This window comes from Anguilla rostrata, chromosome 12, assembly GCF_018555375.3.
Source record: "Anguilla rostrata isolate EN2019 chromosome 12, ASM1855537v3, whole genome shotgun sequence".
NCBI classification, from domain to species: domain Eukaryota; kingdom Metazoa; phylum Chordata; class Actinopteri; order Anguilliformes; family Anguillidae; genus Anguilla; species Anguilla rostrata.
In genome coordinates this window covers 8,366,409-8,384,955 of record NC_057944.1, presented here as the reverse complement: position 1 = coordinate 8,384,955, position 18,547 = coordinate 8,366,409, and the positions used below count along the sequence as shown (strand labels likewise).

The window sequence follows — 18,547 nt, the reverse complement described above, 5'->3', positions numbered from 1 at the left end:
CCCCCTTACAGTATCTTCAAGGAACTCCAGGGGCCTGCTGTTGGACCCTCTGTGAAAAATCGACGTCTTAAGCCGTCAAAACTAGAGCGGACATCATGTTGTAAATTTTTGTACGTAGGCTAGTTACACACTAAAGTATTTAAGTCACAGGTCACCATGTTACATTACATTACAGGCATTTGGCAGACGCTCTTATCCAGAGCGACGTACAACAAAGTGTATAACCATAACCAGGAACAAGTATGTCGAAAACCCTAGAGAAAAGTACCGTTCCAAGTGCAGGGAACAACCGCATAGTTCAACTTGTTCACCTGACATTTTAATCATGCATAGGCCTAATAAAATGGTTGTCAACATTGTTATTCAAAACATTGAATTAATTTCCATCTAGTGACGAATTACACGTTGTTTGGCTTGTTTTTTATTTGCGTTTAACCATTAAGTTACCTGTCATTGCCAAACCCGGGGGCGTTCTCTGGGTTCAAGCGCGCTGCAATTTCCAATCCGCCCAGCAGGAATCACTGTACAATAACGATTGTTTCCCGGCTGCAAATACGCTCGCTCCATACATAAGTCGTGCGTGCGGTCAGGGGCTGTGTGCCGCTGCTTTCCAGCGCTCGCGCACGAAACCAGGTCTGCGGAACCAGCGCTGTCACCCAACACAGCTCTGGAATATTGTAATTCGGTGAGTCTTGGACAATATTGTGTCATTTTAGCTCTACAGATATGCGATACGCCCGATGCGCCCTGTCTGCACAGCTAGCTTGCTGCATCGGAGTTATTTTCCAGCGTGCTACTTGCCTTATTTCAACTCGGGAGAGCGATGTTTTTAACAAGCGTCAGACTGCTGTTGGATGAAAAATTAGGGCAGGGAAAGAACTGGCTGAGGTTGAGCTTTCATAGATCCTGGTTGTTTTCTCTGCTCGTTGGTTATTGCAGTTATTGTGCTTGGTGGTATGGAACTGTAGCAAAATGCTCCCATTTGCCTCGGAATACTGTAAACTAGTTGACTCGGTTGCTGACAGGATAGCTTGCTAACGACACTTTCTGCAAAGCGAGTGTTCTTTTGTGATTAGTCAGAACTGATTGCTAGCTGGCTTTCACCCGAACGCATATGTATGAAGTGACATGTTGAGACTCATCTAATCGTTATTAGCCTACGAGACATAACTGTGCTGGCTACATTCTTTTCGGGCGGTTTGTGGAGGGCTTGTCCTGTTTGCAAATAAAGCAAAACATCTGTAGCTAGCTGAGCTACTCCGAACAGCTGGCCACAAAGCATTGGATTTTGACAAGGGGTGGTGAGACAGACACAATTAGCGGTTCAGACGGAGGGTGTGTGGCTGTGATTACGTTATTAGCTTACCGATATGCATGCATGTGGTGTGGCGTCCGTAAACGGTATAATTATGCGTGTGTATACACGAGAGCAACGTATGTTATCTGATATCATGGATAAAATTCCCGTACAAATCCTGGCGAAGCATGCAGGAAGTGGAGCGCCCCTTCGCCAAGCCCTGATTGGAAGAATATCATCCGAAACACCGGAATTGCAGAACCGACTATTATTCATATTGACATGCGCGGCTGATTCGTGAAGCTTCACATTTTATAAAATATAAACCAGACAGAGTGTAAGATTTGTGGAGATTTGAATGTTAGGCTATGTTTTGTGCGGCTCAGACAAGTGACTTTGCTACAATAATAATTATGAATGTACTGGGAAAGAACAGCCAGACGTCAGGTGTGGATTTGTACCGTCACAGTATCCTACAATTAGCCTACACCGTGTCTTTATGGATTAAAGTGCTCAGAACTCGGTCCTGCGGTACCGCTGAGTACTTTGGGTTACGTTCCGAGCACAATTGCAATCCCAGAATTTAAATAAGATGTTATTTTTTCTTAATTACGCTTTTCATGTTTAGAGGAATTACCTTGTAAACCACATTATGTCAGAAATACCTGCCATAGAAGTCCAAAATCACATGTTGTTAACATTGTGCTATATTGAAAACGATTACATAAAGATATAAAATGTTTTAACTGATCGTGTTAAAGAATGAGGTGAATCAATAAGGGAAGATGTGTAGACATGGCCACTAAAACTAAACCTTTGGCAGATAATGTAGAATTCAAAGCAAATGATAACGAGTCAAACCTGCGTTGCGTTAATAAGTGTAAGGAAAAATTATGAAAGAACATAAACACACGTGTTCAGCAACCTAATTAGGAGCCTGATAATTCTTCTCTGTCTTTAATTTGATCAGTTAAAACTGTTGTTACCGCTTCTTATGTAATTGTTTGCAATATAGCACATTAAGCACAATGTGAACATGGGACTTTTATTCTTCATGTTGTGCAAATCCATTTTTGACAATGTAGTTTAACAGGGTAAACTATAAAATAATATGTATTACCTTTAGCTTTAAATTATCGTTATCTCAATTATAAACAATATGAACACTATATGTGGCCATTTCCCTCTACTAAATCACATTTACCAATGAAAGTGTCATTCATTTTAAATTTTCAGGTCGTAGATAATTGGTATTTATTGTTTTGAACTGACATTCTCAATTATTTTTAATTGTTGTCATATTATATTCAAAGAAACCATGTAGGCAAAAAACATAAAGCAAATACAGATGATGAACAACAAATAGAAACACAAAACGAGAACCAAATTTGCACTGATTTAGTCACTGGTTATGACGTGCATCTCTCAAAAGCGTCAGTCCTCTTTTAGGAAATTTTTTAAATGGGTCAGTTTGACCCAAACCGAACACAAGGATTAATGAAAAAATGAATGAATAAATAAATGAGTAAACAGTTTTTTGTAACATAGATCTGTGTGGTGTTATTCAGGGCAAGGGAAGTCAAATGCAGAGAGTCTGGACATGCCTGAGTTGTCAGATGCCTGGAACATATCCTCTCATGAATTATAGAGCAGTCTATATACAGTTTTAAAGAAGTGTGTGTGTGTGGCTGTGTGTGTGTGCGCATGTGTGTGTGTACACGTGTGTGTGTGTGTGCACACGCGTGTATGTGTGTGTATGTGTGTGTGCGCGTGCTCCTGGGTGCGTGTGTGTGTGTGTGTGTGTGTGTGCACGTGTGTGTGTGTGTGCGCGCTCGTGTATGTGTGTGTATGTGTGTGTGCTCCTGAGTGCGTGTGTGTGTGTGTATGTGTGTGTGCGCTCTCGTGCGCGCGTGTGTGTATCCTTTCTGTGTGTGATGCTGTGATAGGTTGTGCTGGAAGCCCTGTGGGCTGTCCTAAGCGCTGACGGGGGCGCCTGTGGGACGCGGTCGCCATGGAACTGTAGTGGGTGGGTCCCGCGGGCTGCTTTACGGACCGGGGCTGTGCCCGGAACAGCTTACTTGCCTACTATCAAGCATACGAGGTGCATACAACTTGTGTACGAGTCGTATGCTCAATAGTAGGCAAGTACGCTGTTTCGGACACGGCCCCTCTCTTCTGCGGAGGGGAAGCTGATGCCTGTGACGCTCCTGTGTGCGTAAAAGAAAGGAAGTCGATTGGTCTGCTGCTGTTCTCTGGCGTGTCAGAGGTCTATGGCAGATTTATGGCGGTGTGCACCGGGGACATTAAAACCCCCCTCCAAACCCTCCATGCCCCGCCCCCCCTCGGGCCCCCCTATGGCCCCGCCCCGCTCCATTCTGGTGATGCCTGGGCCTTAGTGTCTGCTGAGCCAGCTGTCTTGACTTGCAGTAAAAACGTTCCAGTGGTTGAGGGTTAACGAAAGGAATGCAGCTTTTTCATCTCTTCTTTATGGAAACTCTGTGCCTGAAGCAGGACTGGCCGTGTGGCTCTTACCCAGCACCTCAGCTCTTACCCAGCGCCTTGGCTCTTACCCAGCGCCTCAGCTCTGACCCAGCGCCTCAGATCTTACCCAGCGCCTCAGCTCTTACCCAGAGCCTCAGCTCTGACCCAGCACCTCTGCTCTGACCCAGTGCCTCAGCTCTTACCCAGCACCTCAGCTCTGACCCAGCACCTCAGCTCTTACCCAGCGCCTCGGCTCTGACCCAGCGCCTCGGCTCTGACCCAGCACCTCAGCTCTTACCCAGCACCTCAGCTCTGACCCAGTGCCTTAGCTCTGACCCAGCGCCTCAGCTCTTACCCAGCGCCTCAGCTCTGACCCAGCGCCTCAGCTCTGACCCAGCGCCTCTGCTCTGACCCAGCGCCTCAGCTCTGACCCAGCGCCTCAGCTCTGACCCAGCGCCTCAGCTCTGACCCAGCGCCTCAGCTCTGACCCAGCGCCTCAGCTCTTACCCAGCACCTCAGCTCTGACCCAGCACCTCAGCTCTGACACAGCGGAGAGACGAACCCATGATGCCTCCCTGTAGGTCTGGGCCTATTCATGAGTGAGAAATCAGAGCGTCGGTTCAGTACCGGACACTGGGCAGCAGACCTGGGTCAAATACGTATTTGTATGGATTCAAATACTTTTCTATGCTGTACTAATCTTGTTTGGTGTATTTGAACCAATGAAATACTCTCAAAAAGTACAAACATCACCTTCTGGTCATATTGGCTCAATTACACCAGGCAAGAGCAATAGAGCACAGAAAAATATTTGAATCCAAAACAAATACGTGTTTGACCCAGGGTCTGCCGGGCAGAGGCACTAAACATCCGATACGCTGTTTTGGACAGTAAGGTCTGGATGATCCTGTTAGGATGTCCTCAGGCAGGGGGCCGGGAGTTCCCCCCCGTAAGGCCCCGCTCTCTTAGAAAGGGGTCCTAAAAAGTGAAATCTTTAAACAAACACCGTCTGTGCTTATTAAATGACCGCTTTTTGCGTCTCTTGAGTTGCCTGCTGTCTTCTGGAGCGTTTTTGGCCCAGTGTAAAGCTCCGTTTCCTGTCTTCCGGGGGAAGAATGTGACCTCTCGTTAAAGCCTCTTGTTTAGATTTGAGGGTCTCCCGCTGCTGGGAACGGGGGGGGGGGGGGGATGTTTTTTGGAAGTCGGGACGGTGCACACTGGGAGCCCGAGGCCTCTATTGAGGCCTGATCGGGGGGGGGGGTTTCGTGACTGCACTTCCTCTTCCTCTGCACCCCCCCCTGGACATGACTGTAAACCCCTCTCTATTCCTTCTGTACGGACGCGCTGGCCCCAGCGCTTCTCCCCCGGACCCCCCGCTGTACACAGCGAGTCCCCGAGCGCCGCTTAGCGACGGGCTTTCCTCTATTAAAACGCATTTAGCGCTCGGACAATAGCGGGCTCGCTGTGACGGGTGAGATGTTTGAGCCAACGAAGGCTGGCCCTGCCAGCGCTCCTGCTCCGCTCCAAAACCATTCCGTCAGTCAGGTTCTGTCTTGATGTAGCGCTCTTAATGGGGGAAATGCCACAGTTATCTCCGCACTGTAATTCAGCTCACATTTACGTTTAGGTCAGCGATGGACTGGCGACCTGTCCAGGGTGTGCTCCTGCCTCTTGCTCAATGCATGCTGGGATAGGCTCCAGCAACCCCCAGTGATCCTGAGTAAGAATGAGCGGGTTAGATAATGGATGGATGGATGGATGGATGGATTTACATTTAGGTTTTTGTCAGACACTGTTATCCCGAGCGATGCACACAGCCTGCACACAATCCACATGTATGGAGCTGGGTATATACTAAAGCAGGTCAGGTTAAATTCCTTGCTCAAGTTTGCAATGGCAGTGGCCTCACAAAGGAATTAAACCCACAACCAGTTTCATGTTAGAGCAGTGGTGTCAAACTCGTGCCATGGAGGGCCGTGTGTATGCAGGTTTTCATTCCAGCCTCAGATCTTGATTATATAATTAGTTAAATTATTTGCTGAATTAGGGATGCAGGTTTGTGCACAATGGTGACCCGACGTCTATGATGACCGCATTGTCTAAATAAAATTTTCTTATATTCTGTGCTTCAATGCAGTTAAAGCATATGGCTGAATGAGTATGGACTCAATAAAGGCAGCATTAATGTTGGAATGAAACCGCATACACACGCCCTCCATGGCACGAGTTTGACACCACTGTGCTAGAGATACAAGCAACCACTGTCACATGCTGTGTACCCTCTGTCCACTGTACTACACTGCCGCTATTTAAGATTTGAAGTGGGTGGAGGGACTGTGGTCGACTACTGAGGGGGTGTCAGTAGAGAACAAGTAAAGGGGTGGTGGGAGAATGAGTATGTAGGGAGGGAGGGAGTGGAGGAGTTTTAATTTGGGTGGGAGTGTGTGGGAAGACTTGGAAAGCAGGGAGTGTGTGTAGAGCAGCTCTCTGGTGTAATCTGACACAGATTTTATGGTAGACTGCACCCACGCCTACTCCCTGTGTATTTTCTGAGCCTGGATTTCTGCCATAAATCTCAGTTCATGGTGATGCTATTTGAGGTTTATTCATCCACAGTAGGGATTCAAATTTTGCGCAATTCTTCCCACTAATCGATTAATAATGATTAACCGATAAGTTCAAAATCTGCTATGTATATTTGTATTACAAAGGCTTTATTAAGACATGCTCAATCAATCATTAAAACAAGATTTTTGTTGTGCATTAAGGCCATTACGGCAAGAAACAAAATCATACAAACAGCGAACAAAAAGGTAGGTTCGCTAAATGCATAAAATAATTTGAAGTGCAGCGAAACCCCCAACAGAAGACCGCTAACAGGCTATATCCTGAAAACTGTAACATATAGCCGTAAAATGTACCAATATACCATTACCGAGCTTAATAAAATCTAAATACCAGTGTAAGGTTATTCATTGTATTGGTTTATTGAAATTTAATTGTTTGATCATTTATATTAATCGATCAAAGTTCTCATCAGGTTAACAGTTAATCAATGAACTGATAACATCCATAGTCCACAGTGATGCTAATTTAGGTTTAATCATCCACAGTGATGCTGACAGTGGAGCTGCTCAGTGGCCAACAATAGAGGATTGTGGTTGTACTGGGCAGCTCCCAGGTGTGAAAGTGTATGAGTGTGAAGCAGGGCGTTCCCGCAAAAGAGCATCCGTGCTCAGTGAACCTACCCTGGGTAAATAAAGGTTAAATAAAAGTAAATTTAGGTTTAGTCATCCTCAGGGATGCTAATTTAGGATTAATCATCCACAGTGATGCTAATTTAGGTTTAATCATCCTAAATGATTAATATGGATTAATATGGAGCTGGACCCCCTTTTGCGGCTGTAACAGCCTCTTCTGGGAAGGCTTTCCAGTAGATTTTGGAACATGACTGTTGGGATTTGCTTCCATTCAGCCACAAGAGCAATAGTGAGGTTGGACACTGATGTTGGGCGATAAGGCCTGGCTCGCAGTCGGCATTCCAATTCATTCCAGCGGTTTTTGATGGGGTGGAGGTCAGGGCTCTGTGGAGGCCATTTAAGTTCTTCCCCACCAGACTCAGCAAACCATTTTTTATGGACCTTACATTGTGCACGGGGCCTTCCCCAAACTGTTGCCACAAAGTTGGAAGTGCACAGTTCTTTTGAAAGTGAAGATATCCCTTCACTGGAACTGAGGGGGCCTAGCCTAAACCATGAAAAACAGCCCCAAACCATTGTTCCTCCTTCACCAAACCAGACTGCTAGATAGTGGAGCGTGATTCATAACTTCAGAGAATGCATTTCCACTGCTTCAATAGCGATGTGCTTTACACCTCTCCATTGCACATGGTGGTCTTCAGCTTGTGTACGGCTGCTCGGCCATGGAAACCCATTTCATGAAGCTCTTGATGAGCTGTTCATGTGCTGATGTTATTCCCAGAGGTAGTTTTGGAACTAGTGAGCGTTTCAACCGAGGACAGATGATTTTTACGCGCTACACGCTTCAGCACTCGGTGGTCCCATTCTCCGAGCCGTTGTTGCTCCTGTACGTTTCCATCACGCAGTAACAGCACTTGACTGGGGCAGCTCTAGCAGGGCAGAAATTTGCCTTTGAATTGAACACACATTTGAACTGACGTGGGATGGAAAGGTGGCATCCTGTGACTGTGCCACGTTGAAAGTCACAGAACTCTAATACCAATGTTTGACTATGGAAATTGTTTGGTTGTGTGCTTGCATTTATGCACCTGTTAGCAGTGGGTGTGGCTGCAATAGCTGAAACCACTAATTTGAAGGGGGTGTCCACATACTTTTGGAAATGTAGAGTGTGTCAGGGCTGCTACCTCCTACTCTTGTTTTATATTGCCGTAAGAGAAGACTGACTTAATTCTCTGTTCTCCTGTTGTCTCCAGGGTGCTTCAGTGCTTCACAATTTGGAAACTGTTCTCGGACGCCCAGAGAGAGAGAGAACAGTCCCAGACTCCTCTTGCCTCTGCATGGAACAAGCCCCTTTGCTGCAGACATACGGGGCGGGGGAACTCGAACACGTCTGGAGTGACGAGCAACCATGTTCCACCTGATCAAGAAGGACAAAGAGAAGGACCGGGACAAGGAGAAGGAGAAGGAGAAAGAGAAGGATGGAGGGCGGAAGAAGGAGAAGAAGGAGAAGAAGGAGCGGATGTCGGCGGCGGAGCTCCTGAGCCTGGAGGAGATGAGCCTGCGGAGGGGCTTCTTCAACCTCAACCGCAGCTCCAAGCGGGAGTCGCGGGATTCGCGGGAGCCGCGGGGCCGGCTGCAGATCTCCAACCCCATCCCCATCAAGGTGGCCAGCAGCTCCGACCTCACGCTCGGCGACATCGAGCCGGACGCCGACGACGACGCCGGCGACCGCGGGAGCGCCCCGCCGGACGCCGGGGGGCCGAGCGAGTCCGGCTCCGCCCACGACCCGAGAGGGGAGGGGGGCGAGGGGGCGCCCGACGGGCGGCGGGGGGCGTCCCGGCAGGACCGGGGGGGCAGGCCGGCCAAGCCGCCCTCCCTCGCCCGGAGGAGCAAGGGGGAGAGTCCCACGGAGGGCTCCGCTCCCTCGGGGCAGAATTCGGCGGTCCCCTCTCTCCAGCTGGAGGGGAAGGGGTTCGACCGGCAGCGGAAGGCCCGGGCGGGCCGGGTCCCGGAGGTGGTGGACAAGACCTTCCCGGCCGACCTGCGCTTGCCGGCCCTGGTCGCCGCGGCGATGCCGGAGCCGCGCGACCTGGAGCTGCAGCGGCGCAACACGGGCGACTTCGGCTTCTCGCTGCGCCGCACCACCATGCTGGACCGCGCCGCCGACGGCGCCCCCTACAGGCGGGCGGTGCACTTCGCCGAGCCCGGCGCCGGCACCAAGGACCTGGCGCTGGGCCTGGTGCCGGGCGACCGGCTGGTGGAGATCAACGGGCAGAACGTGGAGAGCAGGACGCGGGACGAGATCGTGGAGATGATCCGGCGCTCCGGCGACGCCGTGCGGCTGAAGGTGCAGCCCATCCTGGAGCTGAGCGAGCTCAGCCGCTGCTGGCTGCGGGCCTGCGAGGGGCAGCGCCGCGAGGCCTACGACGTGAGTACCCCCAAAAAATATCACCCCCCGAATACACCCCCCCTGCGCCACAAACCCAGCTCAAACAGACTGGCCTACATTCTGAGTACCCCAAAATATCACCCCGATACCCCTGCCACAAACCCAGCTCACAGACTGCCTACACTAACCCAAAATACCGAACACCTCGCACAACCAGCTCAAACAAACAGACTGGCCTACGACGTGAGTACCCCCAAAAATATCACCCCGAATACACCCCCCTGCGCCACAAACCCAGCTCAAACAGACTGGCCTACGACGTGAGTACCCCAAAATATCACCCCCCGAATACACCCCCTGCGCCCAAACCGCTCAACTCAAACAGACTGGCCTACGACGTGAGTACCCCAAAATATCACCCAGAATACACCCCCCTGCGCCACAAACCCAGCTCAAACTCAAACAGACTGGCCTACGACGTGAGTACCCCAAAATATCACCCAGAATACACCCCCCTGCGCCACAAACCCAGCTCAAACAACAGACTGGCCTACGACGTGAGTACCCCAAAATATCACCCAGAATACACCCCCTGCGCCACAAACCCAGCTCAAATCAAACAGACTGGCCTACACTGAGTACCCCAAAATATCACCCAGAATACACCCCCTGCGCCACAGACCCAGCTCAAACAGACTGGCCTACAACGTGAGTACCCCAAAATTCGCCGAATACCGCCCCAAAAGCTCAAACTCAAACCTGCTGCGTGAGTACCCCAAATATCACCGAATACCCCCCTGCGCAATCCACTCAACAGACTGGCCTAAACTAGTACCCACAACATGCTCCCAGATGCGCCACCAAATCCACCCTCTCGGAGTACCCCAATCCCCTGATTAACCAAACCCCCAAATACACCTCCCAAATATAACCCCAAATACACCCCCTAATCACACCCTCCGCTCCACAAACCCTGCTTAAACAGGCTGGCCTCGTGTGCTGCTGCCACCTGATTTGTAACGCACTGTGGGTGACGTGTGATGCCACCCTGCTGCTAGGATGACCACACCCTCCTTGGTTTCACTTTGAGATACCTTCATGGTACCGCTCTTACGATGAAAGGGTTCTCTCTCTCTCCCTCTGTCGCACCCTGCTCTTCAACAGGAAATGACCCGGTGTGGACCAGCACTGTGCAATGTAGCACCCGTTTTAAATAACCTATGTCCTTGAGTCTGCCCCGAAACTACGTTCCGGAAAGCTCTCTGTCTGCTCTATGCTGATGATGACCTGTTTGCAGGTTTAACCCAACTGTGTTTTACGCTGTTTTAACCTGTTGAATGCTCTCGGTCGCTGAAAGAGGAGGGCGGTATTTAGGGTGCTTCGGACGCCCCGCAGGGTTCACAGGCACGTCCCCTCGCTCCACCGGCCGGGGGGTTTGAGCAGCCCTGCGGATGGCGGCCATCTTAGTTTTTCCGCCCTCTCTGTGGAGAGGCGGGGAGTTGATGGAGCGCGCGGGTTCCCGTTTTTGGCTTTTTTTCCATTTCCCGTGTGAGAATCGGTGTGATTGAAACAGCGCGTGGCGGTTTCGCTCAGATAAGGTGTGATTCCTGAAGGGGAAACTGAGAGGATGGAGTTCCCCTCTCTGGAGGTGCGGAGGTCAGGAGGAAACCGTTGCAGCTTTTATCGCACGTTTTATGGTTGGCTTCTGTGTTTGAACTTTAGATAAGGGCAGTCTGTTGAGCGACTAAGCTTTCTGTGTGTGTGTGTGTGTGTGTGTGTGTGTACAGTATAGGGATGGGTACGAGTAATGGATCGATTGATTGAGTCTGATACGTTCCCCCTGGATCTTTTTTATTTTCTCATGAAGGCCATGCATGTACAACCATGTGCTGTAACTTGGCTCCATTTATCATACAGTATGGAAAAAAAAGAAGAAACATGTAAATATATATTATATTTCTTCATCTAATATGAACAGAATAAATGTATGAAGTGCAGGTTTTGATTGCAGTCGGCCTTATGCTTTCTGTTGGTAAGCCGTTGTACGAGTGGGATAATATCTGAGGGGGGGTGAGCAGTTTGAATGCCCTGCGCTGAGGGAGATTGCCTGAGGCGAATTCACTACTTCCGTCAATTGTGGGGGGAAAACATGCGTTTCGATACATGTGATTCCCCTGCAGTGGAAATGCTACTGAAATGTTCCAGCAACACTCATAATTGGTATTTTGCACTTTGTCCTGCCAGCTGCCGTGAACCTTCGTCCTGAATGTGTTTGTGTTGGGTGCCTGCGGGCAGTAATCACATTACCCTGACGTTTGGAGAATTTTTCCCCCAAAGCTCCCCTCCCCGCCCGCATGTAACGCTTAGCCTCGGGGATAGCGGCTCTCCGAATGGCGGAAGACTGGAGGAATCGAATGGCAAACAGGGCCTCGGGAATGCGTCTGCGGCAAACCTGCCGTGCCGGTTCCCTCCTGTCCAGGTGCCCGTGTGGGCGTGCGGTCCGGGCCACGCTCACGGGGCGAGGCCGCGTGGTGCGGGTCACGGGGTCAAGGGTCACGGGTCGGCAGGTAGCCACGGAAACGCCGGAAGGTGAGAGACCAGGGTCTGCCGCTGTGGTCATGTTTCCTGCTCTAAGGCTTTAAGGGCGTTTGTGACTGAACCAGCCCAACGGGAGGAACAGTGGCCAGGCTGCTCTGTGGAGGTGGAACAGGCACCAACACCTGGCAAGGCAGTCAGGATCAGAGGTGTCAGGCATCGTGTGTGTGCGTGTGTGTGCGTGGGTGTGTGTGTGTGTTTGTGCATATGCATGTGTGTGTATTTGTTTGAGAGCGTTTGTGTGTGTGTGTCTGTGTGAATGTGTGTGTTTATGTGTTTGCGTGTATGTGAGTGTGTGTGTTTGGGTTTGCGTGTGTGTGTGTGTGTGTGTAAAACCCCCAGACAAACGAAGGCCTGTGCGGGAGGCTGTTGTTGCCAAACAGTGGCAGTGTGGAAACGAGAGCTCCCTGGGACTTGTGGGGAGTTTACTCCCCCAATAGAAGGAGGCAGTTTACTGTGGGTGTGTTACCCTGGCTCTGAAACACAGTGGGGGAGGAGGAGGTCTCCGTGTGCCTGTGTGTCTGCTGCTGCTCCTCTGTGTGCTGTTCGCTGGCGTGACTTTGTGGACCGGCTGTTTGTGATGTCACTGTTCTGTAGCCCTGTTCTGCTGCTGTGACTGCTTTTGTGTGTGAATCTGTGTGCGTGGTAATGCCTGTAGATTTGCGTGTGTGTAGATGGGTGTGTGTTTGTGTGTACATGTCTGTGTATGTGTGGATGGGTGTGTGTGTGCATGTGGATGCATGTGGATGGGTGTGTGTGTGTACGTGTGTGTGTGTGCATGTGGATGCCTGTGGATGGGTGTGTGTGTGTGTACGTGTGTGTGTGCGCATACGTGTAGATGGGTGTGTGTGCTTGAGTGAGAGTGGCGTGCTGGGACAGCCTCTTTCTGAGATGTTAACTGCCTGGAGGAGACCGAGAACAGCTGCTTCTGATAACCCCCCCACCCCACGCTTATGACCCCCCCCCAACCCCCCCAGGACACAAACCTCCAGGCCCTGTCCACACAGCACCTGCCACATCACCTTGCCCTGTGCAACAGCAGCATGTTATACGCACATCACTTTAGAGATAGTGGCTGAAATTCAGTATATATGCAGTAGTTATTACTCACAGCATATTACTAGGTTACGTCTGAAATTACTAAGTACTACTGCTACTGTATTACTACTACAACTGTTACTACTACTTCTACTACTACTACTACTACTACTGTTACTATACTACTCTGCTACTACTGCTCTACTACTACTGCTCCTGCTACTACTACTGCTGTTACTACTTCTCCTACTAATACTACTACTACTGCTGCTACTACTACTACTGCCACTACTACTACTACTAATAATAATAATTATCATAATAATGTGCAAACCTTGCACGTGAGGGTGCATGTGAGGGTGACCAACTTCAACCACAGCCATTGACCTTGAGTATCTTGGTTATGTGTGGTGTGGTGCTTATTTTGTGCAAGATACCTACCTCACATCAGCTCAGCTGAGGTTGAGAAGGATCAGTATAATCGGCCAATCACACTCAGGAAAAGATTAGACACCCAGACTGATTGGTCGCCCCCTTCTCTTTCAATATAAGCAATATGGCTTCATTACACAGGGGAGTTTAAAAGAGAGTTTGTGAAGTTTGGGCTGTGGGTTGGTATCTGACCCTACAGAGCAGGGGCCCCAGCTCTGGAATGGGCCCCTTCGCAGAGCCAGCGGACAGCCCGGACGTTCCTCAGAGCGGCTCCTCCGCGCGGTCTGGGAGCGGGAGCCGCCATTCCGGCTCTTTCCGCCGCGGTACCGCCCCCCGGGACCGACCCGTTTCCTGCTGGGGCTCTTTGCTGAAACTCCCCTACGCTCCTGAGGCATTCTCCTGAATGGCGTCCGGCATCAGCCAGTGACGCGCCGCTGCGTCGTTTTTTAACGACCCCCGTCCGGTCCGGTCCGGAACTTTCTCCGCGGGTTTTTTCCACACGCGCTGTCGGAAAACTTCATGGGCGGGGGGAGCGGGGGTTTTATGGGGTGCTGATGGGAAAGTTGTGCGTATGATGCCGGATTTATGGCGGTTTGCTTGCAGCCACTTTGTGAATGTGCTCTCGTCCACCTTATGAGGAAGCTGGGGAGCCTTAATTGGAAACAATAGGCCTCCGTTCATTTTATTTGCATTTTCCTAAAGGGGGGGGAAGTGCCAGGCGTCTATTGTCTGAGTGGTTCTCAAAGCTGTTTTGTGGGGGGCAGGGGGGGGGAGTTGCATCCGAGGCTCACTGAGGTGACTGCTTCCGCCCCCCCCCCCCCCAGACTGGAAGGAGATGTTATCACTGGGCTGCTCAGATGGCTTTTTAACTTTGTCAGGAAACCAAGGTTGTGCGTAAGCTAATGAGGCTCGCATGGAAAACGTATCTGCGTTTGTCTGGAGTAAATGGCAGGATGTGCGGCGAGGTTCGGGAACGCAGGCTCCTGTCCCCCTTTTCCGCATTCCGGAATCTTCAGCTGCGTTCTATTTCAGGACGCGTCAATAAACAAAATGTAAAGCCTGAACAAAGGCTTGTTTTCTGACAGGAGAGGAAGTGTGTGTGTGAGTGTGTGAGATCGCGCATGTGTGTGTGTTTGCATGTGTGTGTGTTTGGGGGGGGGGGGTTGAGATTTGGTCCAGATGTGAGGAGTTGGGCGCTGAGACAGGCGGCAGTGTGATTTACTCCTTTCACAGCTGGGGGGGTCGAGGGGCGCGGGGGGTGTGTCTGTGAGCCTGTCCCAAACAGACACATAAATCTGAGGGGGATAAAAGCAGCTGATTTGCACCCTGTACCCTTCACCCTAATCTCAACCACCGAATTCTAACCCTGACCCGGTATCCTTCAGAAAGGCAACTTCTCCTTCCAATAACTCTGAAATGAGCCTCATCCTGCTGTCTGTCCTCTGTCATGGTATCTGCCATCTTCCCCCTCTCCTCTCCTCCCTTCTCCTCTCCTTTCTTCCTGGAAGATCAGTTTACCTCAGCATTCAGGTTCTCCAGCTGGTTCTCGAGATTGAGTCACCACCACTCAAAAACATTAAGAAATCGGCACTGACACACTGTACATGCCAACAGGAAATGGGTGTGGCCTGGTGTTTGTGAAAGAGTACACATGTGTTTGAGCCTGCGTGCTTGCGTGTTCATGCTCTGTACATATGCGTGTTTGCGCATGCATGTTTCCTGTGACACATTATCAGCACAGCATAAGGAAACTGAAAATGGGGAAAGAGACTCTTTCACACGCAGATTTAAGGTCCTAATCGCCCTGAAATTACCTGCTGGAGTCCAGAGGTGCTCAGCCTCCTGCTCCACCATGGCACAGGGCCCTGCTTCACCTGGGCAGCCTAGCTTTACCACAGAGTCCTGCTTCACCATGACCGCCTGGCTATAGCACAGAGTCCTGGCTTCACCATGAGAGTCTTGTTTTAGCACAGAGTCCTGGCTTCACCATGGCAACCTGGCTATAGCACAGAGTCCTGCTTCACCATGACCGCCTGGCTTTAACACAGAGTCCTGCTTCACCATGACCGCCTGGCTATAGCACAGAGTCCTGCTTCACCATGACCGCCTGGCTATAGCACAGAGTCCTGCTTCACCATGACCGCCTGGCTATAGCACAGAGTCCTGCTTCACCATGACCGCCTGGCTATAGCACAGAGTCCTGCTTCACCATGACCGCCTGGCTTTAACACAGAGTCCTGCTTCACCATGACCGCCTGGCTATAGCACAGAGTCCTGCTTCACCATGACCGCCTGGCTATAGCACAGAGTCCTGCTTCACCATGACAGCCTGGCCTTAGCACAGAGTCCTGCTTCACCATGACCGCCTGGCTTTAACACAGAGTCCTGGCTTCACCATGACCGCCTGGCTATAGCACAGAGTCCTGGCTTCACGATGACCGCCTGGCCTTAGCACAGAGTCCTGCTTCACCATGGCAACCTGGCTTTAGCACAGAGTCCTGGCTTCACTATGACCGCCTGGCTTTAACACAGAGTCCTGGCTTCACCATGGCCGCCTGGCTATAGCACAGAGTCCTGCTTCACCATGACCGCCTGGCTATAGCACAGAGTCCTGCTTCACCATGACCGCCTGGCTATAGCACAGAGTCCTGGCTTCACCATGGCAACCTGGCTTTAGCACAGAGTCCTGGCTTCACCATGACCGCCTGGCTATAGCACCGAGTCCTGCTCCACCATGGCAGCCTGGATCCTGTGTTTGAGGCTGAACAGAACGGAACAGGAAGAGGCAGTTGGAAACGTCAGCCATCATTCCATCTTCGCCTCTGGAGACATAATGCAGGAGGTATAAATAGATAATTGGAGAGGAAGATTAGTGAGTATGTTGGGGGGGGTAGGTCTGTACTTTAGATATACAGGCCAGGCCTCTTCAGCTGATCTTAGTTTCATTGGGGGGGGGGGGGGTAGGTTGTGGAAGATGGGGAGGAGGTGGGGGTCAGGTCAGGTCATGTTGGGTGCGTGGGGGGGGGTAAAGGCATGCAGAACTTGTATTCGTAGATCTGAAAAAATAATTTTCTTTGGCAGGGAATGATGTTCCGAAATCTCCATTTACTGAGGAATGCACAGAGGGGTCAGATGTCAGAAATACCCGCTTGTGCGCATACACGCGCACACACACACCCAACTCACACACATACATACACACGCACACACACACACCCAACCCACACACATACACACACACACGCACACGCGCACACACACCCAACCCACACACATACACACACACACACGCACACACTCACACCCAACCTACACACATACACACACACACACCCACACGCACACACTCACATCCAACCTACACATACACACACACACACACACACACACTCACCCAACCCACACAACACATCATACCCAACCACACACTACACACACACACACACACACACACTCACACCCAACCCACACACACACACACACACCCAACCCACACACATACACACACACACCACATGCACACACTCACACCCAACCTACACACATACACACACACACACACACTCACACCCAACCCACACACACACACTCGTACCCAACCCACACACATACACACACACACACGCACACGCACACACTCACACCCAACCTACACACATACACACACACGCACGCACACACACACACACACACACACACACTCACACCCAACCCACACACATACACACACATGCACACACGTGTGTACACACACACACACACGCACATGTATACTGTCCTAAGCACCACTTTCTGAATGGGTTAGAGAGAAGCTACTACCATGAACAGAGGATGCCCACATTATTAAGATCACTTGATATTTTGCATACACCCATATTTTTGCTGGCAAGACGTTTTGCTAGTGTTTTGGGGCAAATATTTTTCAAATCCACTTATCAAACCCTGAAAATGTGTTTCATATGACATTTGCGATGGGTGAAATGCAAGGAATTTAACTCGACTGCCAGGACCTGTTGCGATTACATCGCTCATACGCACACGCACACACACACACACACACACACACACACACACACACACTGTGTTCTGAATTCTCTCTGAACCCAGATATGCGGGTGACCCTCTCTTTATGTGTCAGCCGGATAATTTCGGGAGGAAATCCTGTTATAAGGATCAGGAAGTGGGCCGATGTAGGGTGGAGTGTGGGGGGCGGTGGGGTCAAGCGTTACACGTTAAAACAAACAGATAAATAATGTCTATTTCTGTCCTTTGGGCCTGTGGGCTAACTTGTATGCTAACAGGACCATGTGCCCGACTGACTTTCACTGTTTTAACAGTGTGAAAATGTGATGCTCCTAGGAAAAAATAACTGAAAGTTATATGGCTGCATATTAAATGGCTAGAGGCCAGCACAATCACAACTCAATCCTGAATGTTTTACTAAGTATGCTTTGCTAGTTACTTACCTGAAAGTGCAACAGCAATAAAGCAATACGTGTGTTAATGTTCCAACCGAGAACTGAAATAACAGTTCCCTTTCAAAATCCATATAAACCGTAAACCCTACTGTAGCAATCCTAAAGTAGACATGGGAAAATACATTTGTATAGAAATAGTTTATGAAATGTGAAGTCGTAGTTCACATTTCATAGCTTATGAAATGCAGTTTATGAATGTTGCTGTAACAGCTGTTACTACACCCAGGGGTAACCCTGGTGTACATTCCAGCTACCAGCCTAAGATGGAATCTTGCTGGAACCAGCTTCTGCTCCAGCTGGATACCATCTGGTGATGGTCCTTTGTCTGTACCAAGCTGGCCCACCAGCCGAACGTGGTCTTGCCAGCACGGTTGCTATCTGAACCATCTTGTCGCAAGCTTGGCCATCGCCAAAACCAGCTACAAACCAGCGGGACCAGCTTAAAACCTGCAGGACCCGCTCAAAACCAGCAGGACTAGCTTAAAACCAGGCTGGAACGTACTGATGCCATTGCCTATCGTGTTACCAAAGGACATGAGCTATGGCAGAACTGCTACTCTGATGTCACCAAAAGGTGCCAAACAACATGGCTGCCAGCTAGTTCTATTTTTCGCCAGTTTTCTAATCTAACTTTTTT

General features: G+C 50.2%; 1 protein-coding gene across 1 annotated transcript in view; it reads left to right on the top strand.

Annotated features, from left to right (window-relative positions):
• The first annotated feature begins 528 nt into the window (after positions 1-528).
• The window catches only part of myo18ab (myosin XVIIIA b), a 125,989-nt gene continuing 107,970 nt past the window's right edge, over positions 529-18,547 (top strand). Inside the window, exons 1-2 of the mRNA XM_064303243.1 lie at positions 529-685; positions 8,232-9,406. Of these exons, the coding sequence (XP_064159313.1) occupies positions 8,387-9,406 (1,020 nt within the window). The 5' untranslated portion in view covers positions 529-685; positions 8,232-8,386. The remainder of the gene's footprint in view (positions 686-8,231; positions 9,407-18,547) is intronic.